The following is a 17,491-nucleotide window of genomic DNA, read 5'->3' on the forward strand; positions in this document are numbered from 1 at the left end:
ATTAACACAAGTCGTAAATGTAAAGTTACAGAGTTCCTTCCGACATTTTTCTACCACCTGCTGTCTCTCTTAAAATCCATTCTGAGAATTAGTACGACTCATTGTTTTTCATGCTGTATGTTAAATATGCACACTGCATGCACACTACATACTACATACACAATACATACTTATTGCAACTGTTTTTACTGTTATAACCTGCCCAGGGACTGCGGTTTAAAATTAGCCGGCTGGCTAAAACCGGCACTTTTACTGAAACGTTGATTAATGTGCACTGTCTCTATAAAAATAAACAAAATAAACAAAACTAAACTAGTACAAAGATTGAAATATGTGTAAATCAGAGTCCGACTACATTGGAAAGCTTTCAACTTGCACCAAACGCCATGGACGTACACAGAATAAATACAATTCCTCTTCAAATCTTTGGAGTCCACCTGTAGAATACCCTCTGGATTTTGCAGTCCCAAGCCCCCCGTAGCACAGTTGTCTTCTCCGCAAGTTCACTGTGTCATCACCGTGTCGTCGACCCCTGCTGTGACGACCCACAGAGGAGCTCTGTCTGGAGCTCCCTCATTCTCACCACCTGGGGACAGCTGATGAGGCCCCCAGAGAGCCAGGCTGCTGTATCCTCAGTGTCACCCGGCCAGTCAGCCAGACCACCCTCCATGGTGCCCTGTCACGGGGGAGCTCCTGTGTGGGGAAAAGGGTGTGTGTGAAAGGGGGGGGGGGGTGCATCAAACTCCAACAGGGATTTTTAGACACAGTTGGCAGTTGACTGAGTCTGTTTTTAAACAATGGGTTCAGTGTTAGAAATGTCAGCATTTCCTGACAGAGATCCACAGCATTTGGCTACCTAAATGATCTAGGAGATCGTTTTGTAGTGTGCCTGTGTTGAATTTGGTCAAAAATTAGGGATGTGGTTGTAAGGTGCGTGTGTGTGAGAGAGATTGTGTGAGACTATCTTGTTCATTGTTCCACACCTGTATGGACTCACTCCTTGGCATTGCGCTTTTACGTGGAGATGATTGACATTAACCACCCAGAGACACAGCAATGTGCCTAGGGCCCCAATCATGATGACCTAAGTGACGGACACCTTCCATGCTACTGTATGTGTCTGGTGCAAGGGTCTGTGTGGGTAAGGTGGGGGGGCTTTGGGCAGGGAGGGGGGGGGGGGAATATCGCTCCTCCGCACATTATTTCTAGGACTTGCGGAAGGCAGCGTCTTCAAGCAAGGCGCCCGTTTGAAACGCGAGCCGGACGATAGGCTGCCGAGGCGATGACTAGCGTTTCTCCACCGGCTCCAGCCAAGAAAGCGCCTATGCATGCTGCCTGCCAGGAGTCGGGGTGGGGGGGGTGAATGGCATGTGTGAGAGAGTGTCATCCCAACGCATGTATGTCAATCAGCTCCAAGCATTTCCACCCCCGTGCCAGTTCACAGTGGTGACTGTGATGTCAAAGTATCCGACCCTCAGCTATGTTCTTCCTCCTCTGCCCGCCGGCCAGAGACAGGCAGGGATCCAGTAGTTTTAAATGGCTCCCGTTCTCCGTAACCCTTGACCTGATACTACTAAGTGAACTCTCCATGGCGGAGCGACCACACACTGGCCATTGACTGACTGACTCTTAAGACCAGCGGACACTACCGACAGGGGGCCAGGGTTGGGGGGTTTAGTTGAAGGACTACTTTATAGGAGTATCTCATGACTCTGAGGTTATTGCCTTGTAGGGCCAGTCACACTGTACAGAACCGTGGTTATATTCTTGTCAGAACACGGCATTAGACAGTGAAGCATCTTCTTTCCCATACACTAGGCTGCTGTACTGGCCCAGTCCCAGCTCCCAGTTCTAACCCAATTTCCAGCCCTATCCCTAGCCCGAGACCTAGCCCCAGTCCCTAGCACCAGTCCCAGTTCCAGACCAAGCCCAAGCCCGTCTTGTGGCCCAGTGTGAGAGAGCAGGAGGGGATGGGAAGGTGGTGACCCTTTTCTCCTCTCCTTCAGTGCTGTCCAGCTGTGTGACGACCAAACAATAAGACATGTCATGGAACGACCTCCCTGAGCTGCTCTCCCACTACCATCAAATACTGGGAAGGCAAAGGCATGGGGTGGAGAGCGGCTCCTCAAGTTGTTCCACTCAGGGTTTGGTTTTCTTCTCATAAAGGCATTATCTCATGGATGGAATTTACATTGATTCTGAGAGCGTTGTTGATGTCTATGACAGTGTTACTACAATTACATCAGTATCAATAATACAATACTAAGAGCTAATAGTTTAACAGTATCCAATATAGTCGATCTGTCAAACCAGGACTAATTCTATTTCATATTTTAGTGTGATAACATTGATTAAGATTGCAGGAAAACTGCACTGCCATCATGGATTTACTTGGATGCAAGCAAAGCAAAGATGCTTGCTTATTGTACCATGATGCAAAAGACAAAAAAGCATGTTTAGCTGCTATCATTTAGCAAATATTTGCATTAAGAATTGCAGCCTGCTTCTTCTACAAACAAACTAGGGTTCAGTCGGATGAAGGCACCCAGGGCAGTAACTGTGGATCAGGGGACAGTGCAGGAGGTGTGGGGGGAGGAGGGGGCGCACACTGACACTCTTTTTCTAAATAGCAAAGTAATCAAATTTGCCGACAATTCTAGTCTAATTTGGGCATCTGTAGTGCCTGTCTTTCCCTCTAAACTACTCCCATCGCGCTCCCCAGATCGCACTGTTTTCCCAGATTTTACATTCACGTGCAGCTTGCTCTCGCCTTACTCAGACATTCTGTCGCCAGGTCCGTGACGTAACCTGCGCTAGGAGCGCCCACTTTCAGTGGTTCTCCTCCGCCGCTAAATCAGCCCGTCTTGAAGATAATATAGTTCCCCATTTCACAGGTTCCTGCAACCGGCGATTCTCACAGTTTGGCAGTGGTGCCTTTGAACTTGACTAAAGACTCAATTTATTTGTAGGTGATGCTTTCACGTATAAACGAGAATTCCTTGACTTTTCCATATTTCCAAGTTTTTCATGGAAGTATGCATCAGTGTGTTTATGTTGTGTGATTTACAGTAGCATCACTGGTATAGGTCCTACAGTCTATCTGTTAATAGCGTACTAAATGCAATTTTCTTTGCAATTATACTATTAAGTCACTAACATTACAACGCATAATACAATGCATGCAGACTTTATGCAAAAATAGTCCAGTTTCAAGAACATGAAAAGAGATGCTGAAACGAGATTTTAACTTCTACCCTTTTATAGTTGCAATGTATGCAACATTAATAAGACCATTTGCTGACAATCAAGACTCTGGTCTATCCTAATCTCTGATGTATATATAATATTGTTTACGACTAGCTTGAACTGTCCGTCTAGACCTATTTGCTCAAACAGAAAGGTGAGCATTTGAGATGGTGTATGACATGAGTGAACACGTTCTAATGTTTACCCCCTCCTAAGAAACTTTTGTTCTCCTGACAACGTAAATAGTGCTTATCATATCACAATCAAAGTAGAAGAGCGGATTGCTTAACACAGTGCAGTTCAGGAGTTCGCCATCAGATAACCAACACCAGACAAGGGAGCTATCTGTCTGTTTAAGGTTGCATGATAGTATGTGGACTCGTTTTGAAAACATACCCCAAAAGAAGTTAACTTTTTTCGGAAAGCTGAACATTTTGTTATGGAAATGATTCACAACAGAGATGTTTATTTGGCCAATGCAGAATACAAGTTCACGTGGAATATATTTTTGTATGGCAAATGCACTTATATGGATATAGGCTTTTGGCCATATGCTTATTTGTTTATCATCATCCCATTCATGTAGTTGTAGTTTGGCCAATTTCACAGTAGGCTATGTTAAACACAATAAAACGCTATTATATGGTTCAGTTGTGATGGAAATGCTTCTCAAAAGAGGAGCTGTGAGATAACAATAAAGCTGGCACTTCATTAAAAAACAAGTGTGTTTACTGGCACAAAATCCCCTTTAACTTCACGAAAGAATACATTGTTTCACAGTTACATAATCCATTCCACAGAGTGCATGAAAATGTTAGATGCGTAAAAGTAGGGCTTGTTATTCACGGACCGCCCCAAACTGTGTACCGCGGCATGATACTGGCGCTCAGCGGAGGGTGCGACGGCCCCGCGACTCACTGACGCCAGCGCGAGTAGACCCAAGACGGGCAGCCGTATGAAAGCACTGGAGGCAAGATTGAAAGCGGCACAGAAGGTACTGTTACTTTATATTTCTCATACTCCGCAAGGGCAATTGAAAGAAGGCTACACTCAATTGAGGGTTTCTGCCAACTTTTCGGACGTTTTATTCCAAACTTCATGCGTAAACTTAACTTTGAGCAATTTAGCATTCTTTCTTAGCCTTCAAACTTTTCTATCTGTCTGATGGCATAAAATATTGGCAATTGGCAGTGTATGGAACTCATTTGCTAATTGTAATCTAGTGTTATCAACACAATGACTGCGGCATTACCACATTTGAAAACATGTGAACGTTTCTGATGTGTGGATGGTGTAAATGTAAACGCGGAAAGTAGCCTATTCTTACGAACTACTAATTACTTGACGATGTACCATTGTGATATCTGACTGAGCTTTTGTGTTTTATCTGTGTAGGCTTGTCGTTTTGCGTTAGCTCGCGCAATCAGTTTCGGTTTTAGACGTACCTAATCATATTAATGCTTTGTTGCTCACCTTTTCAGACTGATTTAGTGCCAGTGTTTTTGGTCCAACAGTACATCTTTGTCTTTAAGGATGATTTGATTGATGTTCTAGCAACACAAAGAGCTGCACAATCCTAAGAATTACTAAATGACTTTGTTGGTCTACCAGTTTACACATGTCTTAACATCCTCTTGTGGAGGTCCTATGCTTTAGAAAGACAGGGTTGCAGCATCAACATATCTCCTGAACGCAGTGTGTGTGTTTGTGTGTGTGACAGAAAGCAAGAGTGAAAGACCCATGGCAGCCTGGGCCAGATCTCCTGACATCATTGAAGATGACATATCAGATTACCCAAAGGACACAAATTTGTCCTTGTCCGTGATTTACTTCAATTGTTTTATTCCGTTGCATTCAAATGAACATCTTTTTTCACTGTCTCATTTGTGTTGTGTATCTGCCTTTTGTAGCTTGGTCAGTCCGAGAAATGTAGGCAGTAGAATCTGCAAAGGTACCATATAGTTGCTTATGACAGAGAGCTTAAATCAATGAGGACTTTTACAATCTCTAGACATGCATCTAGAACAGTATGTTGAAGCAATAATTCGATTTGAGTTACAAGGCCTAACCTTGAAACCATTGACCACTTCAACCTTAAATCTACCGAGTTTTTGTAGCATCCTCTGAAGCTGTTATTATTAAGTGAAAACAACGCATTACTTTCAACTGTCTTTTCGTCTGAGAGCCGCCTATCACGTTATAGAACGATGAACTAATTCAGAATCAATTCTCCTGCATAGATATAAACAGAATGACATTGGAGTGTTTTACACGTATGCCTGTGTGCCAGTCATAACAGGATTTAGGCTCGCCAGCCTCAGTAATACCCATCCTAGAACCCAGACGCCCTCCTCCACCATATGTAGCGGCGAGGTGTCCGCCCCACCACAACACCAACCCCAGAACCCCCACCCCCAACTACACCCCCCCACCCCCTGAGTGCCAGGCATGGTTGGGATTGCTGCCCGAAGCCCATGTGTTGGTTTCAGGCGTGAGTTATGTCTGTGGTCACATGTGTGGAGTGGCCTGTCTGGGTGGAAACGCTAGCCTAGATCAGCTACAGCAGCCCTCTTGGGTCATTGTTGTGAGGTGGTTTGTCTGGGTTTAACAGCTGACCACAGTTCAGTCCCACTAGCCCGTCTGGGTCAATGCCGTTAGAGGCCTTTTCATGGCACAGAACTGACCCAGGATCAGCTTGGTATGTCCCCCTCCAGGTATGTGGTGTGACGGCTCTGACAGGGGTGTTGACTGACCCCAGTTTAGTTTACCACTTGTAGTGGTCTGTCTAGGTCAACGCAGCGTCTAGTCAGGGTGTACAGCATCTCACGTCGGACTGCGGCTATTTCAGGCCTTGCCGTAGACTACACTAAGAAGGCGGGAAACTTGTGGGTGACTGGGGCTTAAGACTACTACTTGAGGGCTTGACTTTCATACTTGCTTCAGCTTATCTGTTTTTAGCTCCGTCACGGACGCTTGCATACTGTGTGAATGTCAGGTTTTGGTGGGTGGATGGTTGCAGCCGCCAGCGTGTGGCCTGTGTATAGCGGGTTGTTTTTGTTTGTCATTCTTTGATTATCAAGTATGCTTTGTGTACTGTGTGTGTGTGTGTGTAGGCGTGAGATTTGGTACTGTCTGTCCTGCGGGTTATGTGACACACTTGAATGGAATTGTGTGGGCCGCATGGTGAAGTGCATTACAGTGAGGTCTAACAGTAACTATTTACATAGGCATGACTCTTGTTAGAAAACACACTTGTGTGAAGTGGCGGGTTTACCTCGAGAGGCTGCAGGGTGTGTGTGTGTAGAATTTGCATCCCCTTTCAGTATTTTTCATCATTTTTCACTCTCTCCATCTCTCCCTCACCTTCTCCATCAAGCAGACAGACACAAACACACACACACACACACTGTATATACTCACTCATGCTCCCTAATGAATGCACAAGGAAAATCTCTCTTTCTCTCAGATTCTCTTTTTCGCTCCATCTCTGCCCTCTCTCACTCTCCATCCATCCTCTCCCTCACTCGCCATCCCACTCTTACCCCCCCCCCTCTCTCTCTCTCTCTCTCTCTCTCTCCCTCTCTCATTCCTCTCTGCTCCGTGTTTTATAGCCAACGACTCAATTGAGCGGCCTCTAATGGAGGCCCTATCCAGGGCCCTGCTGATAAATAATGTAGCTTCTTCATAATGTCCCGTCCCCTGGGAGGGCCAGGAGAGCATCGTTACTGCCTCCTCATCCTCCACAGCCCGGCCCTAAATTGATTAACAGACACTGAAGCAGGGCAAAATGATCCATGCGGCTAGTCTCTAGCGTCTAACTGCTACCTAGCGTTAGTGCTAGCCAGGCGGGTCAACCCCACTCACAGCTCGCCAATGTCGCATGATCCCACTCAGCCTCCGATTAGCCCTTTAGCCCGCAGCGCTGGCTAACAGGCTAATGCCAACCCATTACCGAGGCAAATTGCGGGCTGAAGCGAAGGGGATACCGGAGTGATTTTTATGGTGCTCTTGTGTAAACGGTGGTGTGTGTTTCAGGTTTAATATGGGAGGTAGAAGTTGGCCTGTCCGGACAAGGTATTTATGCAATTCTTCATAGGCGGAACTTGTGTAAGAGAGTGAGTGGGGTTGGGGTGGGGGGGGGGGGGGGGCAGTTTTCAAAGAATGTGTTGGGTAAGGAAATGGACAACTGCGAGGCAGAGGGATAGATGCTTAGGATGTTAATGTGATTTAGGCTGAAGGAAGCTTCTAGGGATCAGATTATCTTTGATGTAGAGGTTCACTAGGACCCACTGATGACCATTTAGACTTGGTTGAGAATCACTGCTCGGTATAATGTGGGTCAATTGAGACAGTTAAAGTACACTTTCTGTGTAACCTTTTTTTTTTATGACTGAAGTGGCTACTAATCCGATACCTATACCATCAACACGTATCTGTTGTGTTCCCTAAATGAAGTCCCATTGCAAAACCTGACCATAAAAATGTATTGTTTCTTATTTCAACTGTTTCAAACGTGAACTGTGGACTGCATGAAAAATGAAGGGCCTTTTGTGGCGCCATTTGGTTTGGATTTTCTGATGGGCAACTTCAAACTAGCATTGTCTAAAGAGAAGCGTCAACACCAACTCAGATCTCCGCCGCTTACGTAAACATGTGGTCAGTACAGCGGTCAGATGTTATAGATCCCCAGGTTTGGAAATACCCTAGAGGAGGAGGAGGAGGAGGAGGAGGAGGAGGAGGAGGAGGAGGAGGAAGGGGTCCAGCTGCAGAGCGATGACAGGAAGCAACTGTGCGGACTGGTCCAGATGTTATAGTGTGTGCTTTCCTGGAATCCTGCATCTGAATTGGATTAAAAGTTAGTAGTTGGGTCTCTCTGCAGCTGGTCTCTCAAACATGCAGTTGGGCTTTCAGTAAACCTGTGAAGGCTGATGTTTGTAATGGACTGTTCTCCTGCAGTCCTCTTTACTGGTCCTCTCCCCGTCTTCAAATGCATTTGGAAGAAGGTCTGAGTATCTTTTCCAGCCTAAAGTGTCAAGCAAGAAGGACAGCAAAAGAGGAGAGAGAGAGAGAGGGGACAAGAGGGAAGTGTGTTTTCTCTCCCAGCCCCAGGATCGTTCGTTTTCTCCACCTGCAGAGAGGCCTCCGGGCCTCCAGCAGGAAGTGAGGGCACTTCTGGGACGGCGATGACAGAGGCGGAGAGATAAACGGCCGCGCTGTTTACTCCTTCTCCCAGAAGCAGAGCTTTTGAACAATGCAGCGAGGTGGCATGAGAGGGTGTGAGCCCAGCCACGCCTCACACTCAAAGGATGTCGGCCCTCACATGATCCACTTGATGTAGCTCCTCCACACACACACACACACACACACACACACACACACACACACACACACACACACACACACACACAGAGACTCATAAGCAGAGAGACATAAGCATACCATCAACCCCTACCTGACAACAGTTAGGCCCTGCCTTTTTAAATTAGCCAATGTGATTGGGGCAGCTGGGCTAAATATAGGAGCAACTCCCCTGCTTTACTGTCAGTGTGGTTAGCGATAGCAAGCCTCCAATGACGCCCCCCCCCACTCCGCCCAACGCACACACACTAACACACCAGCTGTTGTAAACAGCACCTGTTCTCACAGAACCTCAGTCCAACCTGGTTGCCCGCACTTACATTAGCCAACACAGATAGAAAATGGCTATCTGTCTACCACTGCACACATAGCCGGAAATACCAGCTTGTGTGAAAGCTTGAGGTTGTAGGCAGAGTGAAGGCTTGATGATGTTTTGGCTTCTGGTAATAGGAAATCTAATCTAGTCACTGTGTTCACTGTCAGAATGCTTTGTTTGAGTCAGAGAGTATAAAAAGATGAAGTCAAATTGTGTGTGTGTGTGTGTACGTGCAAGAGCAGGGCAATGATAGACACTGAGAAGATTTGCGTGTGTGTTTGTGCGAGTGTGTGCACGCATTCTATTTTAGATTCTAGGCATACCAAAAATACCTCCCGGTTTATGTTGTGACACTTGGTGATCCTTGACTGATTTTGAACTTGCTTGTAGTTTCCAAAGACAGGGGAACAATTTATTCAATGTCCTTGGTTCCCCTTGAAGGTGAGATAATCGTCCACCTTCTTAGGAAATGGGTGTTTGGGGACCACAGTGAATAGGCACATTTACCCACACACCTCTTTGTTTTGTTTTACGGTCCCAGATGTCGCCAGGCTCCTCTTTGGTGGATGTTTTATGGAACATTTCTCTCAACCAAAGCAACCAATAAAGTGTTGTTGATATTTCAACTCAAACAAGTACCTCAACAATGTATATGTCAAATGACTAAACCATCGTTAGACCAAGTTCAAATGCTACCACCCTCATCAGTTGTATTCCAGTCTCTGTAATGGCAGTATGTGTTCATATCGCAACCAACAGTGACATTGGAGAGTGCTAATGTGACGATTCATATGGACAGGAAATCATGTGGAGAATGCGCTGGTCGGCGTGTTCGCGGTCAGGCACACCGGCAGCAACTTCCAAGAAGTCATAAGAGTGACATCATTGGTCCTTGCCTCAGGCAGGGTTGCACCAATAGAGCGGCCCGGGGCTTTAAGATTTGTACGTTTGGTTTCCAGGCAGAAGATGTGTAGCTACGCTGTTCTTAGAAGCCGCGCCTTGAGCAGCATGTTTTATAGTGTCTCGTCAATGGTCTTATTGTCTGTCTATTTGTCGGTCTGTCTGTCTTATCTGCTGGTCTGTCTGTGACTGTAATTTGAGTGTCTGTGGTTATGCATTTGTGATAAACCGGTCTTGGTTCTCTCTCCAGGTGGTTAGAGTTGAAGCGACCCTTGGTTTTGGGACACTGAAGCTGGCAGCTCCATCTTTCACCCCCCACAAGAACAAGCAACATCCCTCCTTTGAAGCTCACCCTTTCCCTCTTCTCCCTGGACTATCCCTCCCCAGTTTCCTGAAACTCCTTCACACACACACACACACAATCAGACACACACGCAATCAGACACACACACAGCCGTCCGTCCCTTCCAAACAAGCCGCTGTGTGGGACCGATAGAAGAAGAGGAGGGAGGGTTCCACGTCCGAAAATGAACGTCACGTCGCTCTTCTCCTTCACCAGCCCGGCCGTGAAGCGCCTGCTGGGCTGGAAGCAGGGGGACGAGGAGGAGAAGTGGGCCGAGAAGGCGGTGGACGCCCTGGTGAAGAAGCTCAAGAAGAAGAAGGGTGCCATGGAGGAGTTGGAGAGGGCCCTGAGCTGCCCCGGCCAGCCCAGCAACTGCGTGACCATCCCTCGCTCCCTGGACGGACGGCTCCAGGTGTCCCACCGGAAGGGCCTGCCGCACGTCATCTACTGCCGGGTGTGGCGCTGGCCTGACCTGCAGTCGCACCACGAGCTCAAGGCGCTGGAGTGCTGCGAGTTCCCCTTCGGCTCCAAGCAGAAGGACGTCTGCATCAACCCCTACCACTACAAGAGGGTCGACAGTCCAGGTGGGTCCAACATTTCAACCGCGCACGCAAACCTACAGCTGCGCACTCCCGCTTTCAAATCGATTCACATTATGACACATTGTCACACTCTGTGGTACAATGCAGGTCAAAGGGGTTCATTGAAAAGGCAGTACAAAAACGTGTATATCTCTGCACTTTACGAAGATGCATGAATCGTCTTCTGGTTTAGTTCATCATTGCTCTGCGTGTGGGTTTCCAGCTTACAAAGGGCTTTCTTTTTTTCTCCCTCCTATCTTCTTCCTATATCCCCCACATCCATCTGCCAGGTACTTTTTGAACTGGGATACTTCAAAACAAACCTCTCAATCTCTGAAACCTGTCAAGAACGGACACAGACTCGTGCAGATACACATGCACATACACACATACAGACACACATAAAAACCATACAAGAACAGGCACAAACACACAGGAGCACAGTTTCCTGGCTGTCGATGCAGTTCAGAAGTCTCAGCTGTGTGTGTGTGTGTGTGTGTGTGAGACAAAGATATATTATTTTCTCTTGCTAGGGGAGAGGCAGGGGACATCAAATGCAGCCTTTTGTCTGTCTACTAAGCAGAAGATGAGTGTCAGCTGACCACACAGAAACAGCTGTGCACAGGGTGCTGGAGGAAGGGGGGGAAGCTGTGTGTGTATGCGTGTGTGTGTGTGTGTGTGTGTGTGTGTTAGCAGGAAATTCCACCCGAGGGAGAATGGGGGCTTTGTTTTGGGCATGCTCTGTGCAGCCAGCTGGGGAATACACACACACACATACAGACACACACACACACACACACACACACACACACACACGGTGTTGCTGTGAGGAACACTGGGGCAGGAAGCCTGTCACTCACATACAATAGGAGGAAGGAGTGGTGGTCTGCCTAGCACACTTTAACTGGAGGGGGGGGGGTGTAAGGGTCCACGCTCCGTGATCTGAAACAGCTGTCTGTTCACACACATCCTCTCCTCTTCCTCCTCTTCACACCCCCCCCCCCCCTTCGCACACACTCCCATCCTCTCTCCCAACCTCAAAGCTTTTCCCAAAACATGAACACAAGAGCTGGATGACATCTAATGATTCTGCCACACATCTACTCTTACACAAACTAATTTGACGTCAAATATTTTGGTTTAACTTCAACCTAACATCGAACTAAGTGAAACTATTACATCAAATCAAACTATCTTTTTTTATATACGAAAGATTGATACATTTTTGAGAATAATTTAGTATTTTAATTTCTATAATTGAAATGTGCCCATTTTAAGGGTGTGATGTCCTCAAGAGTACATTGTGTTTTGCTTTATCAACAGTTGGCCTAGTCATGCCATCAATGTTGTGGCACTAAATAGACACAACTTTATTGGTTCAAGTAGTTGGACACAAAGTGGAGAATATCTCTCTGGTACTGAATTTCACACATCTGAATGAGTTTTTCAAGATGATCTTCCATAATGTTTACCCCGGCATGATGAATTCCCCCAAAGTAGGATCTCTTGAAAGGTGCTTTCTCCCAGAAGAATGTCTGGCACTAAGGCCAAATACGGCTGGCTTAAATCAACAAGCTGGATGCCAAAACTCCCAAAAATGTAGGGGCATCTGCACCCAGTGAGCAGATAGAGAGAGGGGCTCTTTATGATGCTGTAATTAAAGAACTCCGTCTGTGCTAGAGAGGGTCCAGGGTGTGTGTGTGTGTGTGTGTGTGTGTGTGTGTGCATGTAGTCAATGCACGTGTATGTTGGTGAGTGTTTGCCTGGGTAGTGCGCATGCGTGTGTGTGTATGAGTGTGTGCATGCTTTTGCAGCGCTTCTAGACTCCAGGGGCTTACTGACACAAAGAGAGGGCAGAGCCCCCCCTGGCAGGGTCAAGCGTTACATCAGAGAGCAACACTTATCAAACCAAGGGAGCCTCATACACCTCAATGAAAATTAATAGCCCTTTCTAGATGAACGCGTAACTGTGTGTGCGGGCCTGGTTTTATTGTCAGTGTGGTGGTATATTGATTGTAGATCCTCAAAGAGATTTTTATTGCTGATGAAGTGCAGTTTTATACATCGTTCATTTGAGTAACTCAAAATGGAAGCCCCCCTCAATCCACTTTAACTGTTGGAAAGCACCACGGCGCCATTTTGTCTGATGTCTTACAGTTTCCAGAGAACGCAGACATTTTGAAAGGCACACACAGACAAATGGATTGAATGACAATCAACCGGACATGTCTTCTCCCTCTCTTCCCAGTGCTGCCCCCGGTGTTGGTGCCGAGGAACAGCGAGTTCAACGCCAAGCACAGCATGCTGCCACGCTTCCGCAACCCCCTGCACCAGACCGAGCCTCACATGCCGCAGAATGCCACCTTCCCAGAATCCTTTGCCCAGGCCAACACGCTGACGCCGGCCTTCCCCCCGACCTCTCCAGTAAACAGCTACCCCAGCTCTCCGGGCAGTGGGAGCAGTGCCACCTTCCCTCACTCCCCCAGCAGCACCGACCCAGGAAGCCCCTTCCAGATGCCAGGTGCGTTCCCGTGCTGTGGGGGCTCCCCTCCACCCGGGCCCAAGACCCCCCCGTCCCCCGTCCCATCGACTGTGGCAGCTGCCGTGACTGTGTTCGATAACGTTACACGTTCGATGGATCTAGTGCACCGTCTACTAAAATCCTTTGTATCCTTATCGTATCTATCTTTCACCCCCTCCATCTCCCGACCTGTGCCTGCTACAGAGACCCCCCCTCCGGCCTACATCCCCCCGGAGGAGCAGATGACTCAGGACTGCCCCCAGCCCATGGACACCAACCTGCTGGTCCCGGCTCTTCCCCTGGAGATCAGCAACCGGCCAGGTAACTATGGCAACACACACACATAAACAGCACTCACAACCCCCAGGCTAAATCCCCAACATCTCTGGGTCAAGGTGCATTAGGGGGCAGTTTCTGACCCCGCTCACTTGACCTGTCGGCGCTGTCCTTTTCAGCATGTCATATATTACATATCATACATATAGCATATACACAGGGTATCATAGGGAATATGTATTTATATATTGTGGAATACACAAGTATACATCAAGAGGAAAAACTTAGTTCAGCCAAAAGTAAAACAAGTCCTTATCTACCATCAGAAAGACTACCAGACATCCATCCCTCTGTTTTAAGGTCGTTAGGGGTCAAGTAGAAGAGAGCATGATGTGGTGTGGGTGCATGAAACCCAAGGGAAGGTTCAAAGCCTGGAGCAATTAAAGTCAGCCTCGATGCAGCTTTTTACGAGTGCTTTAAAACCCTCTGTCTGATGTCATCTCTGCCGGTGGTCATTACTGAAGGCTCGTTAAGCACTGCCTGTGCTAATTACCTCCCAGTTTTATATCTGAAACCCTGCCTCGACCGTCACTACCTCAAACTGTGTGGTTGAACCACAACTGCGTGCAGGTTTTTGCCAATTTTTCAAAACCACACGTACACAGGTCATTATTTAAGATCCTATGTTGAAGTTGTAATTGGGAGCATGCGACCATGCCCCTTTTCTTAGATCTGTGTCTAATAGAAGTGGCACGCTGCAAATATGGAATGATTTGGTTCGAGCCCAAAACTCAGTGTCTTTTGTTTTTAATAGTGAACGATATACACACTTACACTGAGAGAGGCACTGATAGCGGGAAGAGCTGCACAAATTAGGGAGTAGTTTTCTCTCCTCCACAAGCTGCATCCTGTCAGGGAAGGGGGGAGGGGGGTGGTGGGGGGGAGGGAGGGAGGGTTCTCCATTGTAAGCTGTCTGTTCTGGGAAACTGCAAGACAAAACACACCTGCTAGCCAGTACCCATGGAAGGCAGGAAGTTTGGGAGAAGTTCACATTTAGATAAACACAATACCTAATATCCTAATCCAGAGGATGCCAAGCTCAGTTGGCACAGGGCTCACGGTAAACACATGGGGTGAGGGCATGTGCCACACATAGGCAGGGCAGCTAGTTACTCCTGTTGACTGCCTGTTTCACTCCCTACAGCCTAGCTTGGACTACAGTCTTAAAGAGCTGGATTGGCCATTCTGCGTTGCATAGAACTATCCTGTTTTTGTTACTAAAGCTACTATGTGACTAAACATGTTTGCAAAAAAATGCATTTCTTCTCCCAAGATATTTTCTTGTATGTGTCCAGATGTTTTTAGCAGTGGATGTGCTTACGCTCACATTATCTGCGTGTCAACGTGTACAGGATATCTTACCCTGTGCGTGCGTGTGTGTTTCCTGTGCAGATGTTCAGCCCGTGGCCTACGAGGAGCCTAAACACTGGTGCTCCATCGTGTACTACGAGCTCAACAACCGCGTGGGTGAGGCCTTCCAGGCGTCCTCCACCAGCGTGCTGGTGGACGGCTTCACAGACCCCTCCAACAACCGCAACCGCTTCTGCCTGGGCCTGCTCTCCAACGTCAACCGCAACTCCACCATCGAGAACACCCGGCGGCACATCGGCAAAGGTACGGCCGGCTCCGACCTGCGAGCGCATGGTGCAGACGTTCTTGGATCAATAGTTGTCGTCGACGTGGGGATAGGCTGCTATTCTGAAGAAATATTCCAAAGAATGACACAGGCATGTGTATAGGGGCTGTATCAATGTTCTATTTCATTTTTTTAAAATGTTATGAATATTATACATTTTCTTTTTAATCATTATTTTTTTATGTATTCACTAAATATATTATCATTGATATAGTATCCAGGGTCTTTACATTTAGAATTACATTTTTAAAAAGGGGTTAACCTCATTGGTTGTGAACCAGCCAAGAGCAAAGGCTGAGGTAATGATTAGAATTTCCTTTCACAAACCGTACCTCAGCACGACTCTCCCTCTCTCCCCTACAGGCGTCCATCTGTACTACGTGGGCGGGGAGGTTTACGCCGAGTGCCTCAGCGACAGCAGCATCTTCGTCCAGAGCCGCAACTGCAACTACCACCACGGCTTCCATCCCACCACCGTGTGCAAGATCCCCAGCGGCTGCAGCCTCAAGATCTTCAACAACCAGGAGTTCGCCGAGCTGCTGGCCCAGTCCGTCAACCACGGCTTCGAGGCCGTCTACGAGCTCACCAAGATGTGCACCATCCGCATGAGCTTTGTCAAGGTAACTGAGGGGTGGGGGGGCCCCCAACATTACATTTAACTGACAGCGGAGCATTGTAGAAAGACACCCTCTGACCTTGCAGAGTACAAGATAGTTAGATTGTTACTTTAATGATCCCCAAGAGGAGATTGCGGCATTACAGCCGTGTAAAAACTATCATGGACAAAGACAGGGCTAATGCTCTACATTAAGTGTATATACTGTACTCGCTGACAGTTGACTGTTTTCTTCTCTTGTGCCGCAGGGCTGGGGGGCAGAGTACCATCGCCAGGACGTGACTAGCACCCCCTGCTGGATCGAGATCCACCTGCACGGGCCCCTGCAATGGCTGGACAAGGTGCTCACACAAATGGGCTCTCCCCTCAACCCCATCTCCTCCGTGTCCTAAACTCAGCTGTCCCCAGGCCTGTTGGCTGTCTAAACCCAGCATTTAGGTTCCGGTGTCGGGCGAGGGGGGAGGGGGGTGGGGTGGTGGTGGGTGTAGTCTGATCCTGGATCTGTTTTATCTCCGTCAAAGCAAGATGATTTTGACTGGAATATATTCAGATTTTGTGGCTAGACAAGGGGCGGGTTGTTTTGGGCGGGATTTGGGTTTGTACTCTACTTGAAGGATGTCTGAATCAGGCACATTGCAGATATACAGACGGACATGGCAGGGGATGGGGCAAGTGAGATAGAAGCACCTGGAAGATACTTGATCACTGTGACCAACTGTAATAATCAGGCCATCACACTCATCTTCAACGCAGGTATCCTCCCTGATCTGATCTTGCCACAGCAGTTTATACTCTCTTCTTTTTACTTTTCCTTCTCTTCCCTTGATCCCAGTTTACATCCCAGTTTTCATTGGACACTCGGATATTCCCGGGAGGGTTAATGACTGCCAGGTCGTTACAAATAAGCATGTACAGAGTCGTGGGTGGGGGAGGAGGCAGGTGACCAATATAGGTGGGCGGGGGAAAGATGAATTAATTGTAGCGGTGTTAAGTTTCTTATAAACATATTTAGAGGGTATGAAAATAACCAAGGTCAATAATCAACAAGTGTCTTCTCAGACATCAAATTGCGTTCATTCATTTTTTTGTTTGGCATACAGAATATGTAGCAAGGTTTTCAGATGAACGCCCTTTGTCAGTTTATGACAAATATTCTTGTAGGGGGGGGGGGGGTTGGGAAGTGGGGGGGATTGGGGAGGGAGGGTGGGTGGGTGGGTACGACGCCATAGGGGGGTTTAAGATATTCTTTTTTATGGGGGGGGAATACAAGTGTATAAATATTGCTCATCCTGTGTTACACTCGTGTTCAACTGAATAAAATAAAATAGTGTTTTAGGTATTCTCACCATTAGAGTATTTGCTGTGCAGTCTGTTTTTGCAAAGCGTAGTTGTGTACACATAGCATCACAAAAACAACTGGTAGACAGCAGGAACATCACAGCCGATGTGTAACCAGAGGCCTGGTTCTGGTGATGTGTGTCCCTTGCTGTGTGGGGTGCAGCTAAACAAAAGGTGTCAAATGTAGAGTCATGTTCAGAATATGGACACTGATCCATCTCACCTATGCCTCATTCTTTTATTACAATGACAGCGCAAACTTGCTGAAAGATGGTTCAAATGAAACCTTTTGCATTGTAT

The 17,491-nt window shown here is 47.3% G+C and overlaps 1 protein-coding gene across 2 annotated transcripts; it reads left to right on the top strand.

Moving 5' to 3' along the window:
• Positions 1-4,150: 4,150 nt before the first annotated feature.
• smad1 (SMAD family member 1) lies at positions 4,151-16,330 on the top strand. 2 transcript variants are annotated; one of them, XM_084686860.1, is made up of 7 exons: positions 4,151-4,240; positions 10,071-10,747; positions 12,993-13,265; positions 13,470-13,586; positions 14,994-15,215; positions 15,601-15,857; positions 16,102-16,330. In XM_084686860.1, exons 2-7 carry the CDS (start codon positions 10,348-10,350, stop codon positions 16,243-16,245), a joined length of 1,413 nt encoding a protein of 470 aa, XP_084542986.1. In that variant the 5' UTR covers positions 4,151-4,240; positions 10,071-10,347; the 3' UTR covers positions 16,246-16,330. The 2 variants fall into 2 exon arrangements, with proteins under 2 accessions (XP_084542986.1, XP_084542987.1); XM_084686861.1 differs by lacking the exon at positions 4,151-4,240 and adding an exon at positions 9,551-9,862.
• Positions 16,331-17,491: the final 1,161 nt, after the last annotated feature.

This window comes from Hypomesus nipponensis, chromosome 22 (genome assembly GCF_054491055.1).
Source record: "Hypomesus nipponensis isolate SF chromosome 22, ASM5449105v1, whole genome shotgun sequence".
Classification (NCBI taxonomy): Eukaryota; Metazoa; Chordata; class Actinopteri; order Osmeriformes; family Osmeridae; genus Hypomesus; species Hypomesus nipponensis.

Excerpts from the sequence above, each read along its gene's own strand:
- smad1 (XM_084686860.1), top strand. The coding sequence starts at position 10,348 with ATGAACGTCACGTCGCTCTTCTCCTTCACCAGCCCGGCCGTGAAGCGC. Across the intron at positions 13,266-13,469 it reads AAGCCCCTTCCAGATGCCAG|AGACCCCCCCTCCGGCCTAC; the intron begins GTGCGTTCCCGT and ends TGCCTGCTACAG. Across the intron at positions 15,858-16,101 it reads TCCGCATGAGCTTTGTCAAG|GGCTGGGGGGCAGAGTACCA; the intron begins GTAACTGAGGGG and ends CTTGTGCCGCAG.